Source organism: Lampetra fluviatilis, chromosome 10, assembly GCF_964198595.1.
Source record: "Lampetra fluviatilis chromosome 10, kcLamFluv1.1, whole genome shotgun sequence".
Taxonomy (NCBI): domain Eukaryota; kingdom Metazoa; phylum Chordata; class Hyperoartia; order Petromyzontiformes; family Petromyzontidae; genus Lampetra; species Lampetra fluviatilis.
In genome coordinates, this window is record NC_136284.1 from 3,115,181 (window position 1) to 3,142,503 (window position 27,323).

Sequence of the window (27,323 nt, forward strand, 5' to 3'; positions counted from 1 at the left end):
GGTCCTGTACGCATGCAAGCAGCCTCACCTCCTCGGGAGCCCCGCTGCCCGGGAAGAAGTTCCCGTTGTCGTAGCGGTGCAGCGAGACATAGAGGACGCCGGGGTCGCTGTAGAACGCCTGCTGGGTGCCGTTGCCGTGGTGCACGTCCTGAAGCAAGCGCACACGCACGCACGCACGCACGCACACGCGTGAACACGTGGGAATGAAACCGTGACGTGCACAGGAACACACCAACACGCACGCAACGCGCAAATAAAAACACAGACGCACGCACTCGAACAGACGCGGCACGTGAACGTACATGCACACGAACACGCGCGGATCTGCTCGAATACACGGACGGCACGCACACGCGACAAACATCCGCATGGACACTAAAACACAAACATATGCTTAAACACAATAACAGACACATACAAATGCAAGAACATATAAATAAGCAAAAAGACGCACAAGCACACATCGGTGATGAACACACGATGAACAACATGCTTGGCCACCTTTATCTCCCCAGTGCTGATGTATACACACCGCACCCGCTACTCATTTATCGCTTGCTCTACCTAAGGGAGGCCCAGGACTGGTTCAGATACCAAATGTCTTTGAAGTTAACCATGAAATGAACTCAAATGACCGCGTTTATAGTGCAGTGTGAAAACTACTGCACTACTGCTCAGCACACAAACACACGCACATGCAAATGTGTGTGTGTATATACACACACATGCACATGTGAGAACAGAGACACACAAGAAAATGCACAAACACATTTACCGTCAGGCTTTGGCCCAGAGTAAACACTATTCATGGAATACCAACACTTAAAAAGGAGTACAGGCAATACCAGTAATTAGTTTGCTGGATATTCATACAAATACTCAGCGTTACGTATGCACAGGATGAAACTGCTTTCAGACATGCAATGCAAGCCACACCACAGAATTAGCGCAGCGAGAACGTGATAGCGGCTTAACGGAGAACGGTGAGTCACTGCACTTGCTCATTTGCACCACGAGGGCGCGGTGTTCAGTGCCGTCTGTGGTGGATCGGTGGGTGTGGGTGAGTCCACCAAAAAGGTGTCCACCACCCCCATCAGCCACACGAGGACGATCCACCGCTACCCGGGCCATAGCGTGCCCAGCGACCTGAATCTCCAGGCGGAGCCTCACACCCCACCCAGCGTTGCCAACTCTTTAAAGTGGAAAGTTACCAAACGAACCTCAAAATGTCACCAGATAGACCTTCTTAAAGCCTCTGGAGCTATGCACTTTTACATCTAAATTGAAAACTAATTTCTTTACAACTCCTTGTTGTTGCGATTAGTTTGTTAGTCCTTCCGCCGCACCTCCGATTAGCACGGATGGCTACGTACGGTGCGAAAGACGCTCAAGATACATACTAAAGATATCAGTCGGTAATTTACCAAGTGTTACGCATAGTAAAGTGATACAGCAGCCTAATGTATGATTTTTTTTTTATTAGTGATACAGAATCCTTAATTCACACCTGGAATTGCTACTAGAACCTAATAATGCTCCTTGTCCAGGACAACCACTCGATACGTCACTTGTCGTTAAGACAAGATGCCTTCACCCAGGGCAAACCAAAAAGCCACTGGATTTGCCGATAAATCGCCGAGTTGGCATCACTGGAAAACACCTCGCTTCCGGCAGAGGCTGAAGGGGGGGGGGGGTCAAAGGACCCTCAAAGCCGCACGAGCGAGTAAGGGGGCTCATCAGCCCCAGAGACAAAAACGCTCCTTCACACGAAGCGGGGAAGCCTCGGTGTTTATTTAAGTTAATGACGATGGCAGGGTGCGCCAGGGCCTAGTGAAGGCCCGGCCATTTTCCCAGCGAGCGCCGCGGGGGCCCCGGGGCTGTTTGTGCACGGCCGGGGGCCCCACGGGGGGCGAGGGGTCGGCGGTTCTGAAATCTCCGGCCTCCTGCCGGGGCTTAGGCTTTGCAAACAGATCAAATGCCGTCCCTTCCGTCAAACCGCCGCGCCAATCTCTTGCCTCAACTCCGCCTAGGCCTCAGCGCCTGTCCTTGTGAGGAGGAACTGCAGTGTGCATCTGTCTTTATGAGGCACTTCACCATTGGTGGCTGCTGTTTAAGGCACTTCGCTATTTATGTTTATGTTTAAGGCACTTTGCCATTGGTGCTTGCCTTTAAAGGCCCTCGACTATTTCAGAATTTTATTTAAGGTATTTTCCTATTGATGTCTGCCTTCTAAGGCACTGTTATTCATATTTATGGTTTAAGACACTTTTCCACTGATGTTTATATTTCTATTTCAGGCACTTTAATTAACACGTGAACACTGGTGCCTGCCATTACAAGCACTTTACACCTGCGCGTAACATTTCACACATGCGACGTCTCCTCAATGTGCCAATGTGGACAATGTTCGTGCCTTTCGAATCATGGTCATTTATAGCTGCGAGGGCCCCAGGAATGACACTTTCACAAGCATCGGATGCCAGTCCATGTTCTCCCTGCCTTCTCCTCTGGATCCCAACAACTCAACGGCCATTGTGAGGAACGGGGCGACCAAGGGAGATGAGCACCGTACGTCAGGGCGAGAGCGGTAGGGGACAGGGGGGCATAGGGAATGAGCGACGGGAGTGACTATGGTGGGGGGTGATGGGCAATGCTCACCCAGTCCACGATGAGGATGCGGCTCAGGTGCAGGCGCTGCTGAAGCATCCGTGCAGTGACCGCCACGGAGTTGAAGATGCAGAAGCCCCTGCGGACAATCGATCAAGGCCAGAGGAGGGTGGGGGGGAGTGCGGGGGGAGTGCGGGGGGACACGATGCCATGTGATCAACAACTGCGGCAGCAGAAGCAGTGGCGGAACAACAATTGGAGTAATGTTAACAATAGGCTTGTTTCAATCTTGTCCTTGATAACGTTGACATCCACTGACAAATGAAGGTCTCCGCATACCATTGCCATCTCTTGCAGTCAAGTCTTGTGACGCAACAATCCATCTAGTTCGTGGACGCAAATGTTTATAATTTACACGTCATTTGAATAAATCCTCAATGCGCACATGCACGGTCTGACGGCGTGATCGCAAGACTCGACAAATTGTAGTTGCACATTTACCATCGCCCACCCAGCCGGGCGGCATCACAAACAAGCACTCGACCCCACAATCGTGCCGTGGCGCTCTGCAGCTATACCAGGTCTCCCTTTGCAAACAGAACTGTCGAGTCTCAATTGAGCTCTCGCTTGGTTACGAGTGGAGGCCGTCACCCACTCACATGCCCGAGCGCTAATAGATGAACGCCACCGAGCAGCACTCACATGGCGAGAGACTCCTCCGCGTGGTGTCCTGGAGGCCGCACCACAGCAAAGCCATTCTGGCAACGACAAGACGCACACGCGGGCACACTCGCGCGTAACTACACATGCGCGCATTCACAGGCGGACAATAATCCTCCATTTATCATTAGGGACGGTTGGGGCAAGTGCCGTTAGCGAGCACCTATTAAGGCCAGAACAATGCACGAGGGGGGTGGGGTGCGGGGCCAGGTGCTGGGTTGGCTGAGCCACGTTAGCTCACTCCACCCGTCTATGGCCGTCACGGCCCGGACTGCCAGGCCTCGCCGCCACTGCCCTGCGCTGCCTCCCGGTGGGCGCCGCCGCCGCCGCCGCCGGCCTCACCTTGAGCTCCCCGGTGGCCACCTTGAAGGCAACCTCGAGGACAGAGCCCACGGCGAGCCGCGCCGCCATGGCCGAGTGGGCCTCGTTCCAGATCGTGTCGCTGTCCACCTGGACAACGACGACAACAGCGCTGGAGTTAGCGGGCGGTTAGCGGCGGTCACCGGTTATGGGCGGTAAGCTTAATCCAGGCCCAAAAGCTTGCATTAAGCAAAAACCACGACTGGATATTCTATTTCCATTTCTTTAGCATTCAAATGCGACTGCATCTGAAGACACTGTATAGGCATTTTTATTTTTCAGAGCAGCAATCGGTCATGGGCACAGGAAGGGAAAGTCTTGAGCCTGGAACAGAGGCAGGTGTTTGACAGCATACTTGGTGCTGATGCTCTACAGATAGTAAGGGAAAGCGCTGTTAGTGAGCAGCCATTCAGACTGGCACGACAAATTAAGTGTTGGGGTATCCAGCATCACGCCAAGGGCAAATAACACGCACAAAGACAAAGATTTCCCACGGAGCCATTAACAGACTGTCGGGGCAAGCGCTGTTAGCGAGCACCTGTGAAGGCTAGCACGACACACGAGGGAGGTGGGTGGCCAGCACCACGCCTGGCTGCCTTCGTCTCCCCAGTGATGATGATGTTCACACACAGCAACCAGGTACTCGCTCGAGGGGAGACCCAGGACCGGTTGAATTGACATTGCTTATGGCTTTTTTTTGGTGATTTCGAAAAGTTATTTGGTTTGGCCATGTTTGTTTGTTGTAGTACGGAGTTAGAATGCTGGCTTTAATCTGAGTTGTCTTGTGGTTGTTGTTGTTGTTGTTTGACTTGCATCCCACTGGGATTTATGCACAGCGTTGTTGTACGGTGCTTTTTTCCTGGATTTTTCTGTTTGCGCATAGTCACTTTAAGATGTTTTCTTGTTCATGTTTTTTTTTTGTTGCGGTTGCACCCGATTCAAGAGCCGAATGGCTCACAGGGCTATACCAAATAAATGAAACTGAGAAAAACTGAAATATTCACCACTGTTATTGGTTACGAGCGGGTATCGAACTTCATAGCGAGGTATGGTAACCACTCTGCTACCGCTCACCGTGTCATTTACACAGACACACACAAAGATGTCACGATTAGCTTACAGGCTGTTGAAACACACTGGCCAAACACATGCACAGCTTAAGAGAACCTCACAACAGCCTAATGAGGTTACGGATTGTGTAGCCTCGTGAGCAAAACCCAGGAAATTTGCTCAAATTAGTTTTGCATTAGTGTTGCTACTCAGCTGGTGGAAATTGTAAAACTGAGGATGCATTTTTCCACAGCTGTAATTTATTTACTTCACGCACGCTGAAACAAGCGCGGGATGGGAATTCGCGCAAGCATGCGCGCGTACACACGATGATTTCATTCCAGAAAGAATTCTTCCTCGAAACGCGCGTCGTCGAAGAGAGAGCAAAAAAGGCTCAAGAATAAAAAAAACGCGTTTCTCTTTGTGAGGACAGAAGCCAAGAAAACAAACAAAAACAAACCCAGGGCCATCATCAAAGGCCAAGCGCCAAGCTCATGTGAACAGAATGAGTCCTCCACCCCCACCACGGAGGAGATCCCCATGAACTCCTCCCCCTCCTCATTCCCCCCGCCCCCTGCCCCCCACAGTCCAGGCCTCCTGTGGCAGATGGCGTCAATCTGACCTCCTGTGGGGGCCCGGCTCCCACCCCCTGCAGGGAGACAGGAGGGGGGGCACGAGCACGGGGAGGGCGGGGGGTGGCACGCATGCAGACCCCATAACCCACCCCCCTACAACCCAACAACCCCCAAAATAATTCCCTAGCCGGCTCTACAAAGTTCACGGGCCCAGGCTGCGGTGCGATTCTCGTGTTTTGTTTGCGCGTCCGCCGTAGGCGCGGCTGCGTCAGAGCGGGACGATCGCGGCCGGAGGTGCCCCACGAGCACCACGTGGACGTTCGCTGCTGCGTCGCGGAACGGCGCGGCGACGACGGCGGCAAGAGCCAGGTTTGGTGATTTATGGCGGAGCGGAGGCGTTCGACACTAAACTGCGGTCTCCTCCCCCACGCCGCTCTCCCCCGCTTCTAGCGGGGCGGCAGAGCGGCACCGTTTTACGCGCAGTTTACGAGAAACAAAAGATTCCTCGCCCTAAACCAACACAAACACCGACGGGCGGCAGTGGCGGCGGCGGCGACTGGGGCAGCTGTCGGCGGACGTCAAGTGTGGTGCGAGTGAGCGACGGCGCCGTCTCGTGTGACACGAATGTTGGCGTCTCTCACCAACGTGTGTCACATGGCGCTGCCTCCAGCTCCACAGAAGTTCTAACTAACAAATGTCGTGCAATGCGTAAATCGAATCGAACAGGTGAGATGGCGCCAGGGTGAAACCTTCTCTTCTCATGGGGGATTGCTCACACCACTCGGGTCCCCGAGACTTTTGACTTTGCCAACAACGCACCGACAAGAAAATAAACAAAAAATATCCAACGTGCCATAGGTGCATAGAAATGTTACCTTTCACTGACAGGTGGCCACGCCTAAACCCAGCGACTCGACTCGCCAGGATTTTCATCCTGGGGCACGAGAGCAAGCGATGGGGGGCGGAACCTCCGAGCTCAACAATAGGACTCGCTAAAGGAAGGAAGTCGATCGACCAATGGGACTCGGCTCATCAGCAAGGAATGCCTGCGCTGCAAAGGCAGTGGCCGTGGCCCCATGTGTTTCCCATCCGTTTGCGTTCCCGCGGCGATAATTGCATTCGGTGTCGCGAGCGCACGCGCGCGGCCGTGAGCGCCGCCCGGGCGCACGGGCCGGCAACAGCGCGCGTGGCGCCACCAATCAATTACGCGCGCCAGGCGTAACGGCGCGCAAGCCGGCGCCCTGTTTGCGAGCCGCGTTGGCGAGGCGGGGCGGGTGGCACGACCGAGAACAGCGGGAAAAAAAACGATATCGGAACGAGGGGCGGACGCGCCGATAGCGCGTCCTCGCTCGACGCAAACAGGGGGTTTGAATAACGCTGACGCGCAAAATGGGGAGGAGGGGGGGACTGCTTACGGTTTGGCCGAGAGCCACCGCTTGTCACTGATTCTTTGGAAGAAAAATAAAAACAAAAAAAACGTGAAAATTGATGTTGTTTGTGCACTTTGAAGTGCCGTTTTGAGAAGGGGCCCTTTCATGTCTGTAAAACTAAGAATGATTTAGCACGTGCAGGGGATCAGATGGAAGGCAGGGGGCGGGGGTTTCGGCAAAAGCCACGGATGGGAGAAAAGAATGGGAGGAAAATAACACATCGTGTCCTGAAGAGTCTCATGAAAAACGTAGCTTTGTTTTGATTCTTTTGTTTCGCTCAACTCAAAGGGAACACAAAATGCTGGTGTTTGCCTTGGCTCCCGACATAAAGTCATGCGGGCCTGGTCTGCGCCTCGGCCCCAACGTCTCCCTGCTTGCTTCGAACGACAAAAATGAGCACGCGAGTTACTGAGCGCCGTGCGCGTTACAGAGAGGACCGTGGGGTGCCATGGTAGCGAGATGTTAACTACCTCGCCTGGTATACAGGAGGTCCTGGGTTCAATCCCAACCCGAACGCCTGCTGTATATTTGGAGTTTGCACGTTTCTCTCCCGGTGATCATGTGGATTTTTCTCTGGGTCCTCCAGTTTCCCCTTCGACATTTACAATCAACATGCATGCTTCACTCCCGGGAGACGGTCGAGTGTGCTCTCCAGGAGAGGGGGGAACAGCTGCCCTTGGTGGAGGAGTTTAAGTACCTTGGGATCGGCTGGCAGATCGGTGCGGTGTCCGCAGTGATGTGGGCGCTGTACCGTTCTGTGGTAGTCAAGCGGAAGCTGAGTTCTCGAACAAAGCTCTTGGTTTACAGGTCGATCGACATTCCCACCCTCACCTATGGTCATGAGCTTTGGGTAACGACGGAAAGCATGAGATCGCGGGTACAAGGGGCCGAAATGAGGTTTCTCCGCAGGGTTGCCGGGCTCACTCTCCGTGATCGGGTGAGCAGCTTGGCAATCCGGGAAGAGCCTCAGATTCGAGTCGCTGCTCTTCTGGAATGAGAGGAGCTAGCTGAGGTGGTTTGGGCACCTGGTAAGGATGTCCCCCACTAGACTCCCCCTGGAACTCTGCCGGGCATGTCCCACTGAGCGAAGGCCCCAGGGCTGGCCCAGGACACACCAGGCAAAGGGAGATCTGGACTGCCCGACTCAACACGCTGCCGCCGGGACCCTCACCAGGACAAGCGGATTGAGGAACGAACAAACGACGCATTTAGGGTATTTGGCTGCTTCGTTGAGCTTTCATGTGGGCCAGGTCGCGTCTGACAAAGAACTGCATAGCTCGGTGGGCCTTACCTGGTAAAATAAAAATAGCTGAGTTTAGTAAAGACGCATGTGCCAGATCGAGTGAAACGGCAGCGGCGGTTTGCACGATTCCTCCTATTACTGAGTAAATTAACAAATAGGCTGCAGAACCTCCGCGTGTTTACATTGGCTCCGGCCATTTAAAGCCGACCCATCAGGGGAATGAGATAAAAACGTTATTATTTTATTCAATTGGATTTTGCTCCTCGCAGCTTTCAGCTTCGCTACATCCACATTCAATTTTCACCTGCACGGGGGGGCGTTCAATTCGCGCTCAACGGTTTGAGGCAGCCTCGTGCATAACGATTACGAACGAGTTTATTTATAGCGTAAGTTTCCAGATTAAAAACGTCTCCTCGCCCGTTCCCGCCCGCACGCCTGGCTCCTCGCTCGCTCGATCGTGTTTAAGATCCCCGCTCAAACGACAACAACAACAAGGCCAAGTGCGGCGCGAGAGGCTCTGGTTCCTGCATTTGGAAGCCCGTGGTCCCGCGGGAGGCATGCACACGCACTCCTCTCCCGCTGCGGGGTGAGCGGTGAGGGGTGAGAGTGGATGGGGGTGGGAGAGGGGGGTGAGCGGGCGGTGAGCGAGCTGAGGGTTCGCGCAGGTGTGGCACGCACAGTGCGGGTGAACTCGCCAGCTCGCAAGCCCCCAACGGTGAGTTCATTCCGCACGCACTTACAGCTTCCTCTGGGGCTTGGCCAAGGTGCACTCATTTAGCAATGTCTAACCTAAGTGGATTTCAAGTCCCCGAATAGAGCGGCTACTTGGGTTTCCACGCGTAATGAGACAAATCCACGGTCGGAGAGCGCACGCCGAGTCGCAGGGCGCCCCCCCCATTCCAAACCCTGCAGCGCACGTTCCGCAAATGTTTAACAAATTTAGTACGCACGCGCACACCCACGCGCGCACCCGTGCACCCACGCACGCACGCACCCGTACGTGCATGCACGCACGTACCCCACGCACACATGCACGCACCCAAGCACACATGGACGCACACAAGGCGAAGCCAAATCCTCTCCCAACGTGTCGCACCCACTTTGTATATTCATCATTAGCCGTGTCGAGGTCAAAGAGGCTGGTACCATTATATACGCCAATCATAGGGCCGCCATGACGTGAACGCGAACCGGAAAGACGGAGCAGCCTGGGTGATGAAGAGTGGAATTCGGGATTGTCTGCAGGATTCAGAAGAATTTGAATCCAACTGGGAAGAGCTCCCAAGCCGGGGCTGCTAGCTGAGTCGTTCCCACACTCCGCTCCGTCGCTGTTTTTGCAATAAGCTAGGAAGCACGAAATACCGTGTTTGATCTCTCTCGGAGAAACCCGGGAGCATGCATTTAACCCATCAGGACTAGGCATGGACGGGTGAGTGGCAGGTCCAATTGCTTTGCCAATCACGTGGTCAGGTTCCCCTGAAGGACCCTTGAGCCTAGCAGCGCAGGCTCTCGCTCAGGCTCTTTGGCAGGAATGACAAACTCACCCCGAGGCCTCCGCACGGCAGCATCACCAAGGTCTTCTGAGATGACGGCCCTGGGGTGGGGATAGGCGGGGGGGGGGGGGGTACAGAGACGGACGGACGAGCCGTTTCAACGAAACCGTAATTTGGTTTATCGCGCGGGTCAGCGTCGCCGCAGCCGCGGCTCTGTTGGCGGCGCACGCCTCGGCCTGCCGCTAAACCGGCGTTCACAAAGAACGTTTCTCTGAAGGGAGCTGCCAAAAAAACGAAAACCACAAAAGCCGCATCGCCGAGAGAACATAGGAGGCCATTTTGATGGGAAGCGGTCGTGTCGTTTATTTTAGTATTGCGTTTCGTTTATTTGTGTTTTTTTAAGTTTGCAGACCGAAACAAAAACACCGCCGATAGTAAAAGCCAAGCTGGGACCAAGCGGGCAGAGAGAGGGGGAACGGAGAGCGGGGGGGGAGAAGGATTCTTGCGGAGGAGCTCTCTCCCCCCAAACAATGAGCGACTCGTGCGACCACGAGCGGCAGCGGCCGTCCCCAAGCCAACAGCATGGCGGGAGGGGCTTGAAGGAGGGAGGCCAAGCTGAACACCAGAATGGTGGTTTGGGCGTTGCCGCGTTGCGTTAACGTGGGGGGATGCGGCCACGCGGGCGGGGGAGGGAGGGAGCGGGGCGGGGCAGTGCAGGACGGGATCGATGGGGGAGCGCCGGCGCTGTGACCGACCGGTCATGTAGAATGGGAGACGCACGGCCTGTGGGCCTGCGGAGGGTGGAGGCCCTCTAGGGAGGAGCTCCTCATAAATGATGAAGAGATGAAAAACAGGCTTTTCGTGACGGCAGCTGCAACGCATATTTTGACACTCAATTACGCGTCCGCAATATAATCCACTCAGGCGCTGGCTAGCGTTGGGCTTCTTTAAAATCCGAGATTCGGGGATTGACTTGTTTTTTTTTCTTTATTTGTTTTGACCACAGGTGACAAAGAAGCCAAATTAGGCCGGGCCGCGCGTGCCTGCCGGCAGCGGCGTTGGTCACGAGCGGGCAGCGACAACAGAGCGGAAGGAGTCCGAGAAAGCAGCAGCGGCGGGGGAGGGGCGGCAGCGAGGGAAGCGAGGCAGGAGAGCGCCACAAAATTGGCTACTGCTGGAGAGGTGGGGGTGGGTAGTGGGGGGGGCTCAAGATGCACAGCGGGGGGAGGGGGGCGCGCTGGGGTGAGTTGCGTGCAGGGAGGAGGAGGAGGGGGGGCGGTAGAGATACACCGGGGGCACACGGCACAGTTGGGATGGGCGGGGGATCGGCCCACGCATGGCAGTACCGAGCAGCTTCTTGTCGAGACGGTGCTGGCTGAGCGAGCTGGCGCCGTAGAGCAGAGTGTAGCGCTCGGAGTGCACCGACTGGATCTCCTCCAGCGTGGCTTTCCGTGGCCGTACGCGCTACGGCAAAGGCAAAAGACAAAGATCCCCCCCCCCCCGTGTAGCCTTAACAGACTGTTGGTGCAAGTGTCGTTAGTGAGCAGCACCTTTGAAGGCCGGCACGGCACACGAGGAGATGGGTGGCCAACACCACGCCCGAGTGGTGATGTTTACACACCACACCAGGTCCTCATTTGAGGCTGAGTCAACCTTGGGGAGCCCATGACCCATTCAGATAATCATCACTGGTGTTGGCCGTGAGCGGAATCGAACTCAGGTCGCCGGGTTTGTAGCGCAGCGCGCTAACCGCTACACTGCCGCTCCCCACAGTTCAGATGTCACAAACACACACACGTGTATGAACTAGTGCACAAGCACACACGTGCATTGCACACTCTTACGCAAGGTGCCGCCACTGAACGAGATTTTGACAAATTAGGCCGACGGTCGTGGGCGAAAACCCAGAAACGCGACGCCGCGTTCACCTTTGCCCCAAACGACCTCGCGCTTCCACAAATGAAAGGCGCCGCACGGAGCGAGCGATACGAGTGGTTTGTGGTAACGCGTTTACCTCGAGCGTGGGAACACACGTGCGCAGGACAAGCGCACACACTCGCACAAGCGCGCACACACACAGGTGCGTGGGTATGCCGGCACAGCGTTAACGGTGTTAACAGGCTGCATGGCTAAGGGATGTCAAGGTCTGCGTGGCACGCAAAGCGTTTGGCGAGGCCTGCACCACCCCGAGATGTATCTGTCTCCCCCACTGTTGATGTCAATACAACGCACCATGTGCTTATTGAAGGTGCAGTTGACCTAGGGGAGGCCCGGGACTAGTACAAATATACGAGCGAGAATCAAACTCGGGTCGCCGGGTTTGTAGGGCAATGCGCTAAACACACTTTACGACCGCTCCCAAATAACATTCATGAATAATATTGCCTAACACTCACATAAGCTAGTCTGCAACATCATAATGGCTCAAAAGACAAGCCAACGGGCTTGGGCAGAACGTTTCGCTTGAAGCATCAATCCCCAGTGGACGAGTTTCACGAGTGGCAGGCCAGAGGAGCGAACACGCCTGAGAATACGTACACCGTGGGGACGGAGCAAGGTACTGAACTTCTTTTGCACCATACATAGCCATCCATGCTAATCGGAGGTATGGGAGAAGGACAACAAACGAAACTCGTTGGCAGGTGACAGATCACTGAGATCACAGGACCGCGAAAGATGGCAGAGGCGGCCTTAGCGGAGGGCCTTCCATCCAGCGGTGGACGGAACACGGCCGATGTCAAAGACACTCACCTCGCACTGTGTGGCGAGCCCCGTCTCCTGCAGGCGCGACCAGATGCTCTGGATGCGCCCGGCGTGCTCCGGGTGGAACGTGTTATCTCCGCAGCTGCACTGGTGCTTCTGCATCTGCGTGTCATACGCCAGGCCTGCATGCGTGACCGGGGGGGCGGGCAGCACGGCACAGGACAGCGCGACGCGGGTCAACACAGCGTCGAGACGCGCCCGCATCTCAGGGCGACGTACAAAAGCAAATTCACATTCTTTGGTTCTTTCGGTAAAGTCACGCATCATCACCCAGCTCAGAAATCCTCTCTAATCAAGACGCTCATACATCGGGCTAAAACAGTGTCAGATGATGAAAGTCTAGTGAGAGAGATTAAACATGTTAAAGAAGCACTAAGACAGAATGGCTACAATAATGCTCAAATTAACAGAGCACTAAATGCCAAATCACGATCGCAAAGCAACACTGCTGAAAGCGATCAGATTATTAAAACAATAAAAATACCATTTATCTCAGGAGTAACTGACAAATTAGCCCGTGTTTTGCAAAAGCAAAACATTACAGTAAGATTTGGTACAGTACACAAAATTCAACAATTAGTAACGTGCACTAAAGACGAATTACCTAAATTATCAACAGAAGGTGTATATCGGATTAATTGTGTATGTGGCAGATGCTATATTGGACAGACAGGGCGTAACGTTAGTGTAAGACTAAAAGAACACCAGAGAAATATTAAACTATCGCAAACACAACTGTCGGCAGTGGCAGAACATGCTTGTCAACAGGGACACTCAATTGATTTTGACAACGTTGAAGTGTTGTGTAAAACTAGTTACTACTGGCAAAGACTAATTAGAGAATCCATTGAGATTGAGAGAAACAGAAATAACTTTAATCGCTCAGACAGCTACAGGCTTAGTGCGGCCTGGAAGCGTATTATTAAATAAGATGCATTACAATTCCTTATAAGGGAAACAAGCACTAACTGATTATTAATGTAGCATAATCACAATAGAACACATTCCAAATGATTACTAATCTACAACTCGCATCGTAACAATAGCCTTATTACTAATCAAGTATATAATTACAATAACCCCCCCCCTCAAATCTTTGCACCTGATGAGTTAATGAGTTAATGATGACGTCACCCTGCTGCTGCTCTATATAAGAACGGGAGACACAGCAGAGCCTCACCATTCTGGCGAATTGCCTGATGATGCTGGATGCAATTACCAGCGAAACGTCGTACTCAAATTGTAAATGTTGTGGTTTCACGCTTCAACACACCGGTGGGCTAAAGCAGTGAACTATTTGTCTTTTGTCAACGTGACACTTTTTTTACTGATTGGCCGTGTCGGGTGGTGGAGGGTTACGACACATTTATAAATAACGCGATCTAAACCCAAAAATCGTTGATTATGAACAATATTGGTCGCGAAAGCCTACGTGTTAAAGTCACGTAGATAGAAAAATAATAAAAAAATAAAGGTAATAAAAATAAAATAATAATAAAATACAAACCACTAATGTAGACTGTAGTCTGGTTCTTAATCGGAGTGAGTGTACTGGCAGTTTATAATGTAGACTGTAGCAATGGTTATTAAACTGAGTGTACTGGCAGTTTATAATGTAGACTTATTCTTGGTTCTTTCGGTAATTGGTTCTTTCAGTAATTTAATTTACAAAAGCAAGTTACAATAGCTGGGCTTGAACAGGGGCAGGGAGGCGAGGGTCTCTACGCGAGGGTAGGGAACGTATCGTGCGTCGACAGAAAATGTACAGAAACAGTGTGGGAACGGTTGTTTTACAAGAGGCACTCATTGACGTGCATCCCTTATATCAATCCGCTGCTGGATGAGGGCCTCCTCCAGCAGCAATCCCAAAGGCACGCACAGGTCGGGCATGAACGTGTGCGTGCGATGGCACTGCAGCACCGCCGCCGCCACCACCGTGCCGCACACCTGTGGTGAAGCGGAGCGGGCGCGGGGGCTCGGGCGCCGGCGCTAGACTGGTGTACGCGGGCGAGGAGCGTGTGCGGATGAGCGGGCGGTGCGCCGTCAGCCCTGCCGCTACCCCCGACGCCGCCAGCTGCGCCTGGTACAGGTGCAGCTGCTGAATTCTCTGCTGCTCCAGCAGGTGACCCTGGGCACACGGTGGGAGAGGGGGGGGAGGGAGGGAGAGGGGGGCACACGGGCAGCACGAGCGGTCACCAGGGGGGGGGGGGGGGGGGGAACGGCGCTAGCGGTAGCGCCCGGCGCCCCCCGGGGAGGGCGGTTCTCGACCCCGGTTTGCGGGTGGCCCCGGACCCGTCCGGTGGGGTCCACGATCTGAGAGGAGGCAGGTTCCTCGTGCGAATGGCAAGGGCCAATTGGGTCGTGCGGGGGTGGCTCTTGCTCGGAGAAGAGGCAGACCCCCTGGCCGAGATTGCGGGGGGGGGGGGGGGGGGGGTCTCCTGGGCAGAGCAGGGGGAGCAGCGTTCCATTAAAGCCGAGTCGTTTCAGCACCGGCAAAGGGAAGGTTGTTGTTAAGGCTGCGAGGCCACGGCAGCCAGCGGTCCCGGGGTTGCAGGAACATTCCCGTGGCTAAACGCAACAATTAACGTGCAGGAGACGCAGAGCGGCTATCTGGCCGCTTTGCTTGGTGTAAGCCGCAGCGAGGAGAGCATTTGAATAAGACAATGAAGACAATTTATGAAAGCAACATGTTTTTCGTTTGAAAAACAAAACAAAAAAACGTGCTCCAATAAAGCAGGCCATTTCTGGCATAAAACCTCGCGTGACAGGTCCAGGCATGTGGCCCGGGAGTTACAGTGCGGGCGCTGGGCCGTCTCGCAACGCCCCCGCTGCATGCGCCACGCTCGATACAGTTCCCGTCTCTGCCCGGGGAGAAAAAAAAAACGTGGCGCTTCTCCACTTACGGGCAGCACGGCGCTTTGATCAGCTCAATCAGCGGCGATTGGATCCGAGGAACTCGATATCTGCTGCGGCAGAGTGGCACTGGCAGGAGGAGCGGGGTGGGCGGTGGTGGCGTGACCCCTTGTCACCCCGCCACTGGGGCAGGGATGTCGGGAGACGCTGACCGGAGCAATCGGCTCCACTACCACTGTCGCCACTGCCGCCGTGACCGCTCAGCGATTGGCTACTCTGACCAGTGGCATCACAATCTATCCTGAGTGCTCTTCATCTCATCAGGTGGTTAAATGTTTAGCGCACCGCGCAACAAACCTGGCGACCCGAGTCCTGTCCCTGCTCACGGCCAATATCAGTGGCGATTATCTGACCTGGTCCTGGGCCTTCCTGAGGTGGAAATGAGCCTGAATTGAGATTCTGGGGCGGAGAGTAAACATCAGGACTACGGAGACTGCTGAGCATGGTGCTAAGACCACACCACGCCCTCATGTGCTGTACCGGCCTTAATGGTGATCGCATTTGCCCCAACAGTCTGTTAAAGACAATAAGGGAGATCTTGGTCTTTCTTCGTGTGTGCTTGTGTGCGCACGCACAAGTCGGCATGCATCCTTGTGTTTGTCGGTTTGTCTGAGTGTCTCTTGAAATGATAGTCGGCGGTCAACTGAGCGTCTCGCAACGCCACCTCTCCGCAGCAGATACAACTACTAACCACTTTTAAGGAGGTCAACGGAAGTCGCCCTGTGGGTGAGACTGTTCTCCACCACGACAACAAGGAATTTCCACCACTGGCTTAGATGGAGATGAACATCACCCCATCGTTCGACTGATCAGGGAGCGTGCTGTGCCCTTTTGACGAGGCGACTCAAAATGTCACTGCTTGCAGTGGCAAGCGGCTCTCGCGGAAGAATGCCAGAAGCCGGCCCCCCTGCGTGAAAGGGACGAATTAATTGCTTCACAAAGGCCACTGTGACCTCTCTCCGCCGGGGTGCGCACGAGCAACGGCACCGGTCGTAAAGCCCGGCTGACGCAAAAAAGCACCAACGACCCCACACCAACGCAACGCCACGTCTCCCGATATCTGATCGCCGCGCTTAAGGGACGCGCTCACAAAACAAAACATTTTCCTTTAATTAGTTTTCAAGATGACGACAGTGGCAGGCGCTATTTCCAGCTGCTGCATAAACACCGTTTCAGTCCCACACCACCCCCTGCCACGATCAGCCCATTACTCGGGCTAAGCTGCTCCTGCCGGCAGGGATGGACGCATCATCCTCCTCAGTAGGGGGGGGGGGCGGGGGATCGGACCCTAATTAAAGACATACCCCTCTGACGAAGGTGGGGGGCAGGGGAGCGGCGTGTGGGCGTGGAGGCCCAAGCGATTTCGCGGCTACGTGCGCGCCGTCGGCCACACGGGGTCATTCCGGTGCGGGGCCGAGGGCCCTCGCAAGGGCACCGCACGCCCAATTACCGCCGCCCGCTGACATAATTGCGCGGCGGAAGAGGGGCCGGTGAGCGGGCCCTGCCAGCGGCTCGTGTAGGGCCCCCCCATTAGTTTGTCAAGACGGAGGCGGCGGCCCTGGCCCGGCAAGCCCCGCCAGTCCCGGTATGGCCCCGAGAACAGTGCCGCTCTTGTGCCCTCCCCGCGCACGGTCATCAATTTATGCCAAAAAAGGAGAAAACCCGTAACTAGCCCCGCGGTTTTATGGAAAGCGGAAACGACATCGTGCGCAATTTCTCTTTCGCTCCAATTTTTGTCGTTTTTTTTTGCTTGCTTGCGGGGAGAAAAGAATTCGGAAATTTGAAACCTGCCCCGCCGCTCGATAAGAGAAAGTGAAGGGTTATTAATGCCGCCGTTGTGTTTGCCGGGCCGATCCTTCGGCCCCGTCCGTGACCGGCCCTTGCGCGGGCCCAGACATGGGAAATGGACCTCGCGTCAAAGATAACGGCGCCCGCCCGCCCGCCTGCCCAAAAACGTTTCGGGTGCGTCTAGATTAGAACTACATTTTAAAACGCTTGACTTCAGATTAGAGGATTAAGTTGGGGTTTCTCTTTGAGAGATAGGGAGATTGCTTCGCCGAACTTAAAACAAGCAGTGGCGACGATGTTTGGATTGAAAATAAGAGAGGTGGGATGCTAGGAAAAGCACTATTAGTGTAGGAAGGGCTCTGGAGGCTTATTGGGCATTAGCCCCTGGGAAAGGAGATAAGCCGATCGCTGACTGAAACCACTAATTAGGAGCTAACACGGAACAGGCCACACAAACATCGGCAAGTGCCGCCACTGCTTCAACTGCTGCCCGTGCAAAAGGGTGGCTTAAGCCGTGCGCCAGCCCAGGCCATCGATGGCCTGGCGATTGATCACGGCAACTCTCGTACAATAGCGTCTCCTCTCCTGAGGCGTCTGGAAAAGTGCTGAAGTGAAGGCTAAAAAAACACCCTCTCTTAAGAGGGGCATCTAACAGAGGTCTTCCCGCCAGCAGTACCGTAAGCAAGCACTTGCAGGGCTGCACCTTTTACCCGTGGGTGTTCAGACGCCGTGTTGGCAGTGGTGAAGCAGCGCAGGTTTGTATCACCACGACGTCCCGAGCAGCGACACATAAATAAGAATAATAATAACGCGTGTCACCGTCCGGGCCAGCGCGTCCCCCTCACAGCACCACGCGAGGAATGTCTCTCCTGCGCACGCACGCGGGCACGGTGGCTGCGCAGCATCACGAGGTTGCGCTCGCGATAAACACGCCAACAGAGCTGGCCTGTGTGGTACCCTTGCAATGGTTTGCTGCTGTCCGCCCGCATTGTCGGTGCAGCTGCCCTAGCTTCATGGGCTTCATAATGACGACTCTCTGTTACGGTGTTGAACATTACTCCATGTCTTACAGCCTAAAATACACGGTAATTCTTGACGTGTGCACTCCTCATTCTCTGTATTTGAAAAGCTACTGGATTCAAGAGTAACCGACTTGCTGTACTCCTCTCTCCCACAGGCACCACTTTGTCAAATCTACGTAACAAAACAACCTGCTGTGTACTCGGACAGGAGACTGCCCGGGAACTCCGGTTGTGGTTGGCTTAGGCTGCGAGGTGGCCAGAAGGTGGCAGCTCCATCCCATCTCCGTTGGGTGTACGTCGTGGGGTGTACGTGGTGGGATGTACGTGGTGGGGTGTACGTGGTGGGGTGTACGTGGTGGGGTGTACGTCGTGGGGTGTACGTCGTGGGGTGTACGTCGTGGGGTGTAAGTGGTGGGGTGTACGTGGTGGGGTGTACGTGGTGGGGTGTACGTCGTGGGGTGTACGTGGTGGGGTGTACGTCGTGGGGTGTACGTGGTGGGGTGTACGTCGTGGGGTGTACGTGGTGGGGTGTACGTGGTGGGGTGTACGTGGTGGGGTGTACGTCGTGGGGTGTACGTGGTGGGGTGTACGTCGTGGGGTGTACGTGGTGGGGTGTACGTGGTGGGGTGTACGTCGTGGGGTGTACGTGGTGGGGTGTACGTGGTGGGGTGTACGTCGTGGGGTGTATATGGTGGGGTGTACGTCGTGGGGTGTACGTGGTGGGGTGTACGTGGTGGGGTGTACGTCGTGGGGTGTAAGTGGTGGGGTGTACGTCGTAGGATGTACGTGGTGGGGTGTAAGTGGTGGGGTGTACATCTGGGCTCTCGCCGGTTTGCTCTCACGTGAAGCCAGGCACGAGAGTAGCAGCAACCTTCCCGACAAGGAGACCACATGAACTCAGCGACGTGTGCTCACGCACCATTCCCTGCCTACAGAGCTGTAAAGGCATTGATTGGAACGGGAGGGCAGTAAGAGCCACCCGAGGGCATTGTTGGCAATATTATTATTGTGGTTTCTGCATTAGAGGGATGTGCCGCTGACACACCCAGTGGCCGCGCGCGAGGACTGCGGGGGGGGGGGTGGGGGGGAGCTACCTGGCTGTGCCTGACCGCTGGGTCGCCGCCGCCCTCCACCACCCCCTCTGCATCCCCTTCTCCGTCGGGCAGCTCCTGCTTGATCCGCACACCCCTCTCAGGGTCGCCGCCACCGCCCGCACACGCCAGCTCCTCCTCCGTCATCTGGAAATGTGGCGGCCGGTCGGCGTGAGCCACGAGCGCGAGCAGAGCACGCGAGCCACACACACACACGGGTATACACCCACACACGCAAACACGTGTACAAATTCTAGATTTGAAGCATTCGTGACTGCAAGGATTCATATTCTTAGGTTTTTTCGGTAAAGTCACGTAGGTAAAACATTAAAATTAATAAAAGTTAAATGAAGTAAAAATCACGACGTTTCGGAGGCAACACAAGCTTCTGTCTTCAGGTGCGAACCGTCACAGCCACGACAGCTGTATCAAGTAAATGAGAGATTTCAAGAGCTACCACTCCGTATATATAATGGTTGGAGAGGGGTAGGGCCAAGTACGGCAGACTTTTTATTAATATGGTAAGGTGAGGCTTAAGACGAATGCACACACGCACACAATACACTCGCGCTCAACATCATCAACATCAGCCGCCATTCGCCGGTGACATCACCACGGCACTTCTGCCAGGCCAGGTGCATGGAAGTGTGGAAGGCTCGCTGTTAGGTCACAGGACAGACCCAGGTGTTATGGGGTTGATTGACTGAGTTGATAGACAGATGCACTGCCTGCGCTCCCCACCGCGCTACATATGCACGGGTGGTGTGAACATGCACACACACACTTATAGACATCCGTGTACACCGCAAGACGCATGCATGCATCTAAATACACAGGCATGGGTGCGAGTAGGCAGCCGATTAGTCTGTGCAAGTGTGTACGCACACGCACTCAAACACTCGCAATCGCACACGCACTCAAACACTCGCAATCGCACACGCACTCAAACACTCGCAATCGCACACGCACTCAAACACTCGCAATCGCACACGCACTCAAACACTCGCAATCGCACACGCATGCTGACATGCCCGGGTGAGCAAAGGCACCTGGACCGGCCGTAACAACCAAGCGCGTGCACACGACAAACATCCACATGCGCACGCAACGCGCACGCCGCAGCTCTGCATTTCTAATCTGCGGGTCAAGGTAGGAATTGCTAATTTCCCCACAGCGCATTCAGCAGCGGTCTTGATGTTGGATTACACGAGCGCTTAGAACGCAATAGCGATCGCGCAGGTGGCCGAGGCTGTTCGCTCGTTTTCAAACTTTATTCCAGTTTCCACTTCTGAAGAGGCCGTCGCCGCCCCGTCCGCTTTCGGATCGGCACCGAGTTCCTGCTTCGAAGGATGGCCGCGCAAATAACCGCGCCCCCCACCGCCACGCCAACCGGGACCGCAGCTGCCGCAGAATCGGCCGGGTCGGGGGATGCCGAGGCCCCGCAATCTCGGGTGCGGCGCGGACAGCTCCGGCGGACAGCCGCGGGCAGACGGTCGGCACATAGACGACAGCCGGTGACTGCTGCTTGTAGCGGATAGCCAGGCCGCAGGCCGCCCACTCAGGACAAACGCCCGGCACAGATGGCTCAGGGTGAGATAGTATTTTGACACCCCCCGTAGAATTCTGACCCGTGCCCGCCCACACTTGGGGTCAGAATACGATACATGATTTCACCACCCCTTCTCAGCGGTCAGTCGTACCAACTGACCATTGTACCTGAATATCTGACATGGTGGTTACTATTTCCTGGCCGTCTGTCCCAGTACGAGATGAGATTTTGACCCCAAATAATTTGAAGATCAAAACACGCTACATATATTATTGGAACCCCAGTGTATAAATATAATTACGGCAATATGACTCCCACGCCGCCGTAAGAGTCAAGAACACTAAAAAGGTTATAATTTGGGCTAGTGTCATCAACGCAATGCTTCCAAAAGTCGGGTTAGTATCGTCTCTTGTCTGTGTTGAGCTACAGGACTAATAGGCTAACTCACAACATCATGACAGGAGAGAAGTTGAATGACCCCGACCGACTGGGGGGGTTCAAATAATATCGAGAATTCTGACCCCGGGGTCAAGACCCAACGTGAGAGCGGCGCTCACCGTGCCCAGCGGCTTGCCCCGGTCCAGGAAGTGGGCGTGCGAGCGCGGCTGCATGGGCAGCGGCGCCGACTGCGTGCGGCTCAGGGGCCGGTGCCGTGAGGGGTTCCTCTCGGGCCCCAGCAGCGGGCCCCGGGGGGGCAGCGGCAAACCCCCCACACCTGCAAAAGGCAAACATCCCCACCCCCCAGTGTGGCCTTTAACAGACAGTTGGGGCAAGTGCTGTCAGCGAGCACCTATGAAAGCACATGAGGCGCTAGGTGGCCAACACCACACCCATTGTCTCCCCAATGTTGATGTTGCACTGCACTTATGTAAGGATGAGCGCCCTGGACCAGTTCATATATTTGTCGCTGATGTTGACCGTGAGCGGGAATCGAACTCGGGTCGCCAGGTTCATAACGAAGTGCGCTAACCGTGACACTAACCGCCCAGAAAACAAAGATCCCCCACATAGCCTGAACAGACTGCTTGGGCAAGTGCCGTTAGCGAGTAGCACCTATGAAGGCTGGCATGGCACACGAGGGGTTGGGTGGCCATCACCACGCCTGGCAGCCTTTGTCTCCCTAGTGGCGATGTTTTCACACCACACTAGGTTCAGATAATTGTCACTGGTGTTGGCCACGAGCGGGAAATCAAATTTGGGTGGCCGGGTTCGTAGCGCAGCACGCTAACCGCTGCGTTACCGCTCCCCGCACACACACACGATGAAACAGGTGTGCACGCACACGCACACTCGGCCCTTGCCTGCGTTGAGCATGCGGTGCTGGTCCAGCACGAGCAGGTGCTGCTGCAGCAGGGAGGGCCGCCCCGCGCCGCCCCTGTCTGCGTCGCCGCCGGCCGACGCCGTGTAGGGCAGCGGCAGCGAGAGGCTGTGGCCCAGCGGCTGCTGCACGCGGCCGTGGTGGCTCTGGGAGGGGTGGTGGGGCAGATGCTGCTGGCCCTCGGGGTCTCCCTGAGCGCCGGAGCCCTGCGGAGACGGCAGGCGCACGCGCGCAGGACGGTGACCGGATGGGCACGTACAACAAAGACCCTTCCCGTACAGCATTAACAGACTCCTTGGGGCAAGTGATGTTAGCGAGCACCTATGGTGGCCGGCAAGGCACACGAGGGGGTGTGTATATACACACTCAAATGCATTGATGTAATAATAGTCATGCGCACGCGCACAGGTACAGATGGCCATGGATGCACACACACAAGGCACACTGAAACAGTCATACACGCAAGCGCACGCAAAATACACTATATACACAGACACACGTGCATATACACACAGCCACATAGATGGACACAATTAGGTCAACACAGCCACAAAAGTTCCAGCTCCATCCTCAGTAAAACAGAGCAGCTACGCCAGCAATGACATCTTGCTTGCCCCCACTTGGACGAAAAAACACTCCAGGTCATCATCATCGTCATCATGATCCATGGGCAAACAGCCCATGGATCGTCATTTATTTCTGGGTAATTAAAACACAAATGCCCAGAACGCAAGGCAGAGGGGGCCCCGGCTCACAACGCAACGTGGAGTGGAGCGAGAGTGCAGGGCGGCAGATGGGGGGGGGGGGGGGGGGTCTCACGTTGGCAGGGAGGCCCAGGGAGATGTTGGGCAGAGACGGAGACATGTAGAGGCTCTCCTGAGCAGGGCCCGAGCCCTCGCGGCTCAGAGGGCGGTGACCAGGAGCAACCGCCTGTAGGAGGGGCATGTCGCTCGTCCACAATGCAATCCACTCGCAACACAATCCATCATCAACGCACCCAATCCGCAATGCAATCCAATCGTATTGCAATCCCCCCACAATGCAATCCATCCTCAACACACTCCATCCACAACGCAATCCATTCGCAACGCAATCCATCCACACACTTTATCTTTCATGCAATCCGCTCGCAACGCAATCCATCCTCAACACACTCCATCCACAATGCAATCCATCCACCATCCAATCCATCCCTCACACTCCATCGCCGTCCGCAATGGCGGTGAGCGGCCTCACCTCGGAGGGAGCGTGGGGGCCTAGGCCGTTCTCCACGCCGTTGCTTGGTGAGTCTGGTCCCGAGCTGACCGCCGCGTCCTTCATGGAGGCCTCTGCCCAACGCGGGGAGGCAAAAGGGAGTCGGTGTCTCAACTGTGGCGGAGCCCGGTGCTCGTCCGGCAAAGGTGGACGCCACAACAAACACGGCCGTCGTTGCGTGCCGCGCGCCTGCTCGAGCGCGCCTCGTTGTGCGCGCGTTTTATTTGTTGTGGTGACATTTATAAGTGGTCCTGGGCCTCCCACAGGTCGACTTAGCCTCAAATGAGTACCTGGTGCGATGTTTAAACATCGACCCCTAGGGAGACAAAGGCGGCCGGACGTGGTGCTGGCCACCCACCCACCCCCTCGTGTGCCGTTCTGGCATTCATAGATGCTCGCGAACAGCACTTGCCCAAAAAGTCTGTTGGGGATATACGGGGGATGTTTGTGTTCATCAGCGGCTGTGGTGTGTGGGAGGTGCAGCAGACAAATTCAACATCGTACGCCACAGCACGTGGCCCCCTCTGCTGACAGGGCCCGGGCAAACCCAGCTGGCTCGTAACCATGTAACGACTGGACGGGGCAATCCACTGCTGGATGACGGCCTTCCCAATGCCGTGCGCTTGGTTCATTGGGGTTGTTTGGCCATACTTCACCAAGCTTGTCAGAGCAGGTTGGTGAAGGCGGGGGAGGGGGGGCAGACGCTTTGCAACTCGGTGCAACACAGCAATGGTGTTTCATTCAGTCTTTCCGACAGACCTGTTCTTCACCTGAGGACGGCTGCTTGCGTTGTGGCCGAAACGTCGTGAGAATTGTATCTTATTATGTTTATTTTTATTATTTTATTATTTCCCTTCTACGTGACTTTACCGAAAGAACCAAGAAGATAAGACACAGCAATGGGTTTTGCTGCACTGCCCTCTGCTGACCTCGGGCGTGTGGGGACGGACGGACGTATGGACGGACTCAATCGATCCAAGTCCGATTGTGCTGCTTGTCATACCCACATTGAATGGTGCACGTGAGAATCGATTATGTGTGAATTGGTTCACATAAACCCTTCCAGCCATTTGAGGCTTCATACATCAGCATTTCTCAAATCCAGTCCTCGCAAAAAAGCCAACTCTCTCCGTGATTACCAACCATCAGGCACGTCACGTGAAGTGCATGGTGGGCAGCTTCACTTGCATGAGAATAGAAGACATTGTTCATTGATAAAAAAAGGGCGCACAACAGTGGCAGGGAGGGAGGGGGTCGCAAGGACTGGAGTTGAGAAACAGCGGTCTACGATCACGACAACGGCAAACAAACAGCACCGATTGTCAAGTCAAATCCCAACCTCTGAATCAAACAATTCACCGAATCATGAAGGTGGCCTAATAATTAGCAGCCTGGGCAGTAGGAAGGGTTTAATGTATGTATGTATGTTGAGCTTCTTTCACAATACGTAGCCAACCGTGCTAATCGGAGGTCCGGGGGAAGGACAACAAACTCAACACAACAAGCAGTTCTAAAGAAATGCGTTGTCAATATAGATTTAAAAGTGTGTAGCTCCAGTGGTTCCCTAATATCGGAAGGAAGAGCGTTCCAGACGGCCGCAGAAGCGCATCTGAAAGCGCCACGCGATGCGGTGACCGTCTTTGTTCGATGGCTGAGCAAAAAGCCCCTGCTGGGAGGATGGGAAGCAAGCGAACGCACGGGCCATAACGGGGGAGAAGGGGCTCTCGCAATTTGAAGTGTCGGGGGAGGGGGCAAGGAGGAGGGGGGGGGGGGCAGCTGTCGTGGCCAGGTTGGGGGGCTGAGTCGGGGAGGCTCTCACCGGTGGCCTCGTGCGGTCGCTTCTTCCCGGCGGGGAGCCCCCCGTCTTTCCGGCGGAGTAGGGGACTCCCCCGCAAACGGTCGGCACCCTTCTTGCTCAGACGGTGCCGCAGCTTCAGGTTGGGCTCCGATGCTGTGCAGGAGTCGGGGGGGGGGGGGTCACAGGGGGTAAAAGGTCAAACGTGACCCTGGGATGAAGGTGATGAAAGAGAGAGCGCGCGGCACAGTGGGCTTCAAGGAAAACTTTTTTTTAAAGAGAAAACACGAAGATGATTAAACTCGTGAGAGACTGAGAAATGTAGGCGCTAGACTAAACTCGCCACGTTTGGCAATGGCCATCTCCTTTTGTTGAATCCAAAATAAACATAATTTTTTTGGGGGAAAGGAAAACTTGCAGATGAAAAACCCCCAAATGCGTCCTGCCCTCAGCGGAGATTTTACGTGGAATCTCTCTGCATTACACGCAAACATGAAATCTTTTACAATTCTGGTGCCGACATAAACAACCTGAGAATCCCTCAAAGGCAAACGTGGAGATTGGTTGCATTTACAGGAGGGCTTTGTTAAAATGAGAAAAAGGCTTTGAAATGAAGAAAATAAAGAAATATATCCTTGAAGCGTGGTCATAACAAAACGAGCAGCAGCGAGACAAGTCGCACTTTGAACGGGTTTGGCTTCACGGAATCCACGGTTTTTCATCTGCCGCACGCGTGACGGGAACGCTTTTCTTCCCGCAAAATCAACTGAAGGACTCCGCATCCCAAAAATGTGCACGGAGCTGGCGACGCGCTCCCTGTGGGGGCGCTCGGTCGCTAATCGTGGTGGCTCGCCGGCATAAAAAGAGCGGTGCTCCTGCCACCGGGCCGAAGGTGGGAATGCGAGCTCGGCGCTCCGGATCACCGGGCGAGAACGCAACGGTGCGTACACAAGGCGCCGGAGCTCGATTCAGCCACACGCTGCTTGCACGGCATGGCACTAACCCAACGCACACTTCGATTGGCTCCTGACCGACGCTCATGTTAGCGATGTGAATGTCATGGGGTTAACGTGTCACCGATGCAGCCACCGGAGGCACTACCATTCACCACGATGTAACACAACAGAACCGGTTCTCGTATTGAATCGTGAGGATATTAGCGAACCACCGTGGAAGGGAGGGAAAGGGAGAGGCAGGCAGGAGGGGAGGGAAAGAGGTAATAACACTCTCTCTCCGCACTCAGCATGCATGTATGTATGTAAGTATGGATGTTGAACTTCTTTTGCACCGTACGTAGCCAACAATGCCAATCGTAGATGCGGGGGAAGGACAACATACTAAACACAAAAAGCAATTCTAACGAAATGAGTTTTCAATACAGAAGATTCAAACGTGCATAGCTCCCAGTGGCTTCTTAATATCGGAAGGAAGAGTGCTCCAGACGCCCGCAGAAGTGCATCTGAAAGCGCCGCGCGATGCGGTGACCGTCTTTGTTCGATGGCCAGCGCGGTGAACGTCCCCGTGTGTAAGACCCGACCTGGCGCGGTTCCTCCGCATCCCCCTCCCCACACCAGCGATGCTCGCCCGCGATGCTCGGTGCCAACCGGGGCCGCGCACTTCGACTAAGATCCGTTCCGTCGGTCGCACGCTCCCCGCGTTTTTTTTGTAAATCCCCGCTCCATTTCGTAATAATTCCGCGACCGGAAAACAGGGGAGCGTTTCAGGGAAAGGGCAATTACCTCGGGGCCCCCACGGAGGATTCCGCGGGCCCTCGACTCCGCCCGTGCGTAACGAGCTGCCAGCTGGTTTCGTTTAAAAAAGCGCCACGTTTTTTTTTATTGCAGCCGTCAATCTGAGCGGCACTCAATGGTTGTGCAGGATTAGCCGATTCTCGGCATTAAGGCACGATGGCTTTCACATTGATCCGTCCTGCCCTTGTTATTTTAAATTTGAGTTCTATATCATTTAAATGAGAAGTAATAACAATAATAATAAAAGGTTTTAAAATGAAATGGTTTGCCAGCACCGTACGAGACCCTTTAAGCCCCCCTGACACAAGAGGGCTTTGTGTTACGTCAGTCAGCTGTTGCGCAATGCCCAGCCAGAGTTCGCTTGGCTTTTTACGTTCGCTGAGATGCATTACGCTCAGTGTGGGGAGGGGGGGGTGTAAAGTGGCTCCTTCGGTGACTTTAAACAAACACAATAATCTCACCGCCGTCCCATCATTAACGCTGCCTCGCAATCGAAACGTGCACAAGCTGGCCTACGTTTCGGGCGACGACCCTTGCTCTGCAGAGCAGAGAGAGCGTTTTACCGATTTTCAGTTGGGGGGCGAATTTTACATCATGTTGC

The 27,323-nt window shown here is 54.8% G+C and overlaps 1 protein-coding gene across 6 annotated transcripts in view; it reads right to left on the reverse strand.

The window, feature by feature from the left end:
- Positions 1-27,323, reverse strand: part of LOC144934427 (histone deacetylase 4-like) — a 115,973-nt gene that overhangs the window by 29,256 nt on the left and 59,394 nt on the right. For all 6 annotated transcript variants that reach the window (XR_013637161.1, XM_078860169.1, XM_078860171.1 and 3 more), the window contains 14 exons: positions 24,996-25,127; positions 23,159-23,250; positions 22,742-22,852; positions 21,906-22,128; positions 21,162-21,319; positions 19,059-19,202; positions 14,189-14,369; positions 12,230-12,363; positions 10,825-10,942; positions 9,530-9,579; positions 3,670-3,777; positions 3,310-3,365; positions 2,659-2,746; positions 29-148 (listed from right to left, as the gene is read on the reverse strand). Coding sequence is in view for 5 of the 6 variants with exons in the window: in XM_078860169.1 (XP_078716295.1) it covers positions 29-148; positions 2,659-2,746; positions 3,310-3,365; positions 3,670-3,777; positions 9,530-9,579; positions 10,825-10,942; positions 12,230-12,363; positions 14,189-14,369; positions 19,059-19,202; positions 21,162-21,319; positions 21,906-22,128; positions 22,742-22,852; positions 23,159-23,250; positions 24,996-25,127 (1,715 nt within the window). In the remaining variant the exon portion in view is untranslated. The remainder of the gene's footprint in view (positions 1-28; positions 149-2,658; positions 2,747-3,309; positions 3,366-3,669; positions 3,778-9,529; positions 9,580-10,824; positions 10,943-12,229; positions 12,364-14,188; positions 14,370-19,058; positions 19,203-21,161; positions 21,320-21,905; positions 22,129-22,741; positions 22,853-23,158; positions 23,251-24,995; positions 25,128-27,323) is intronic.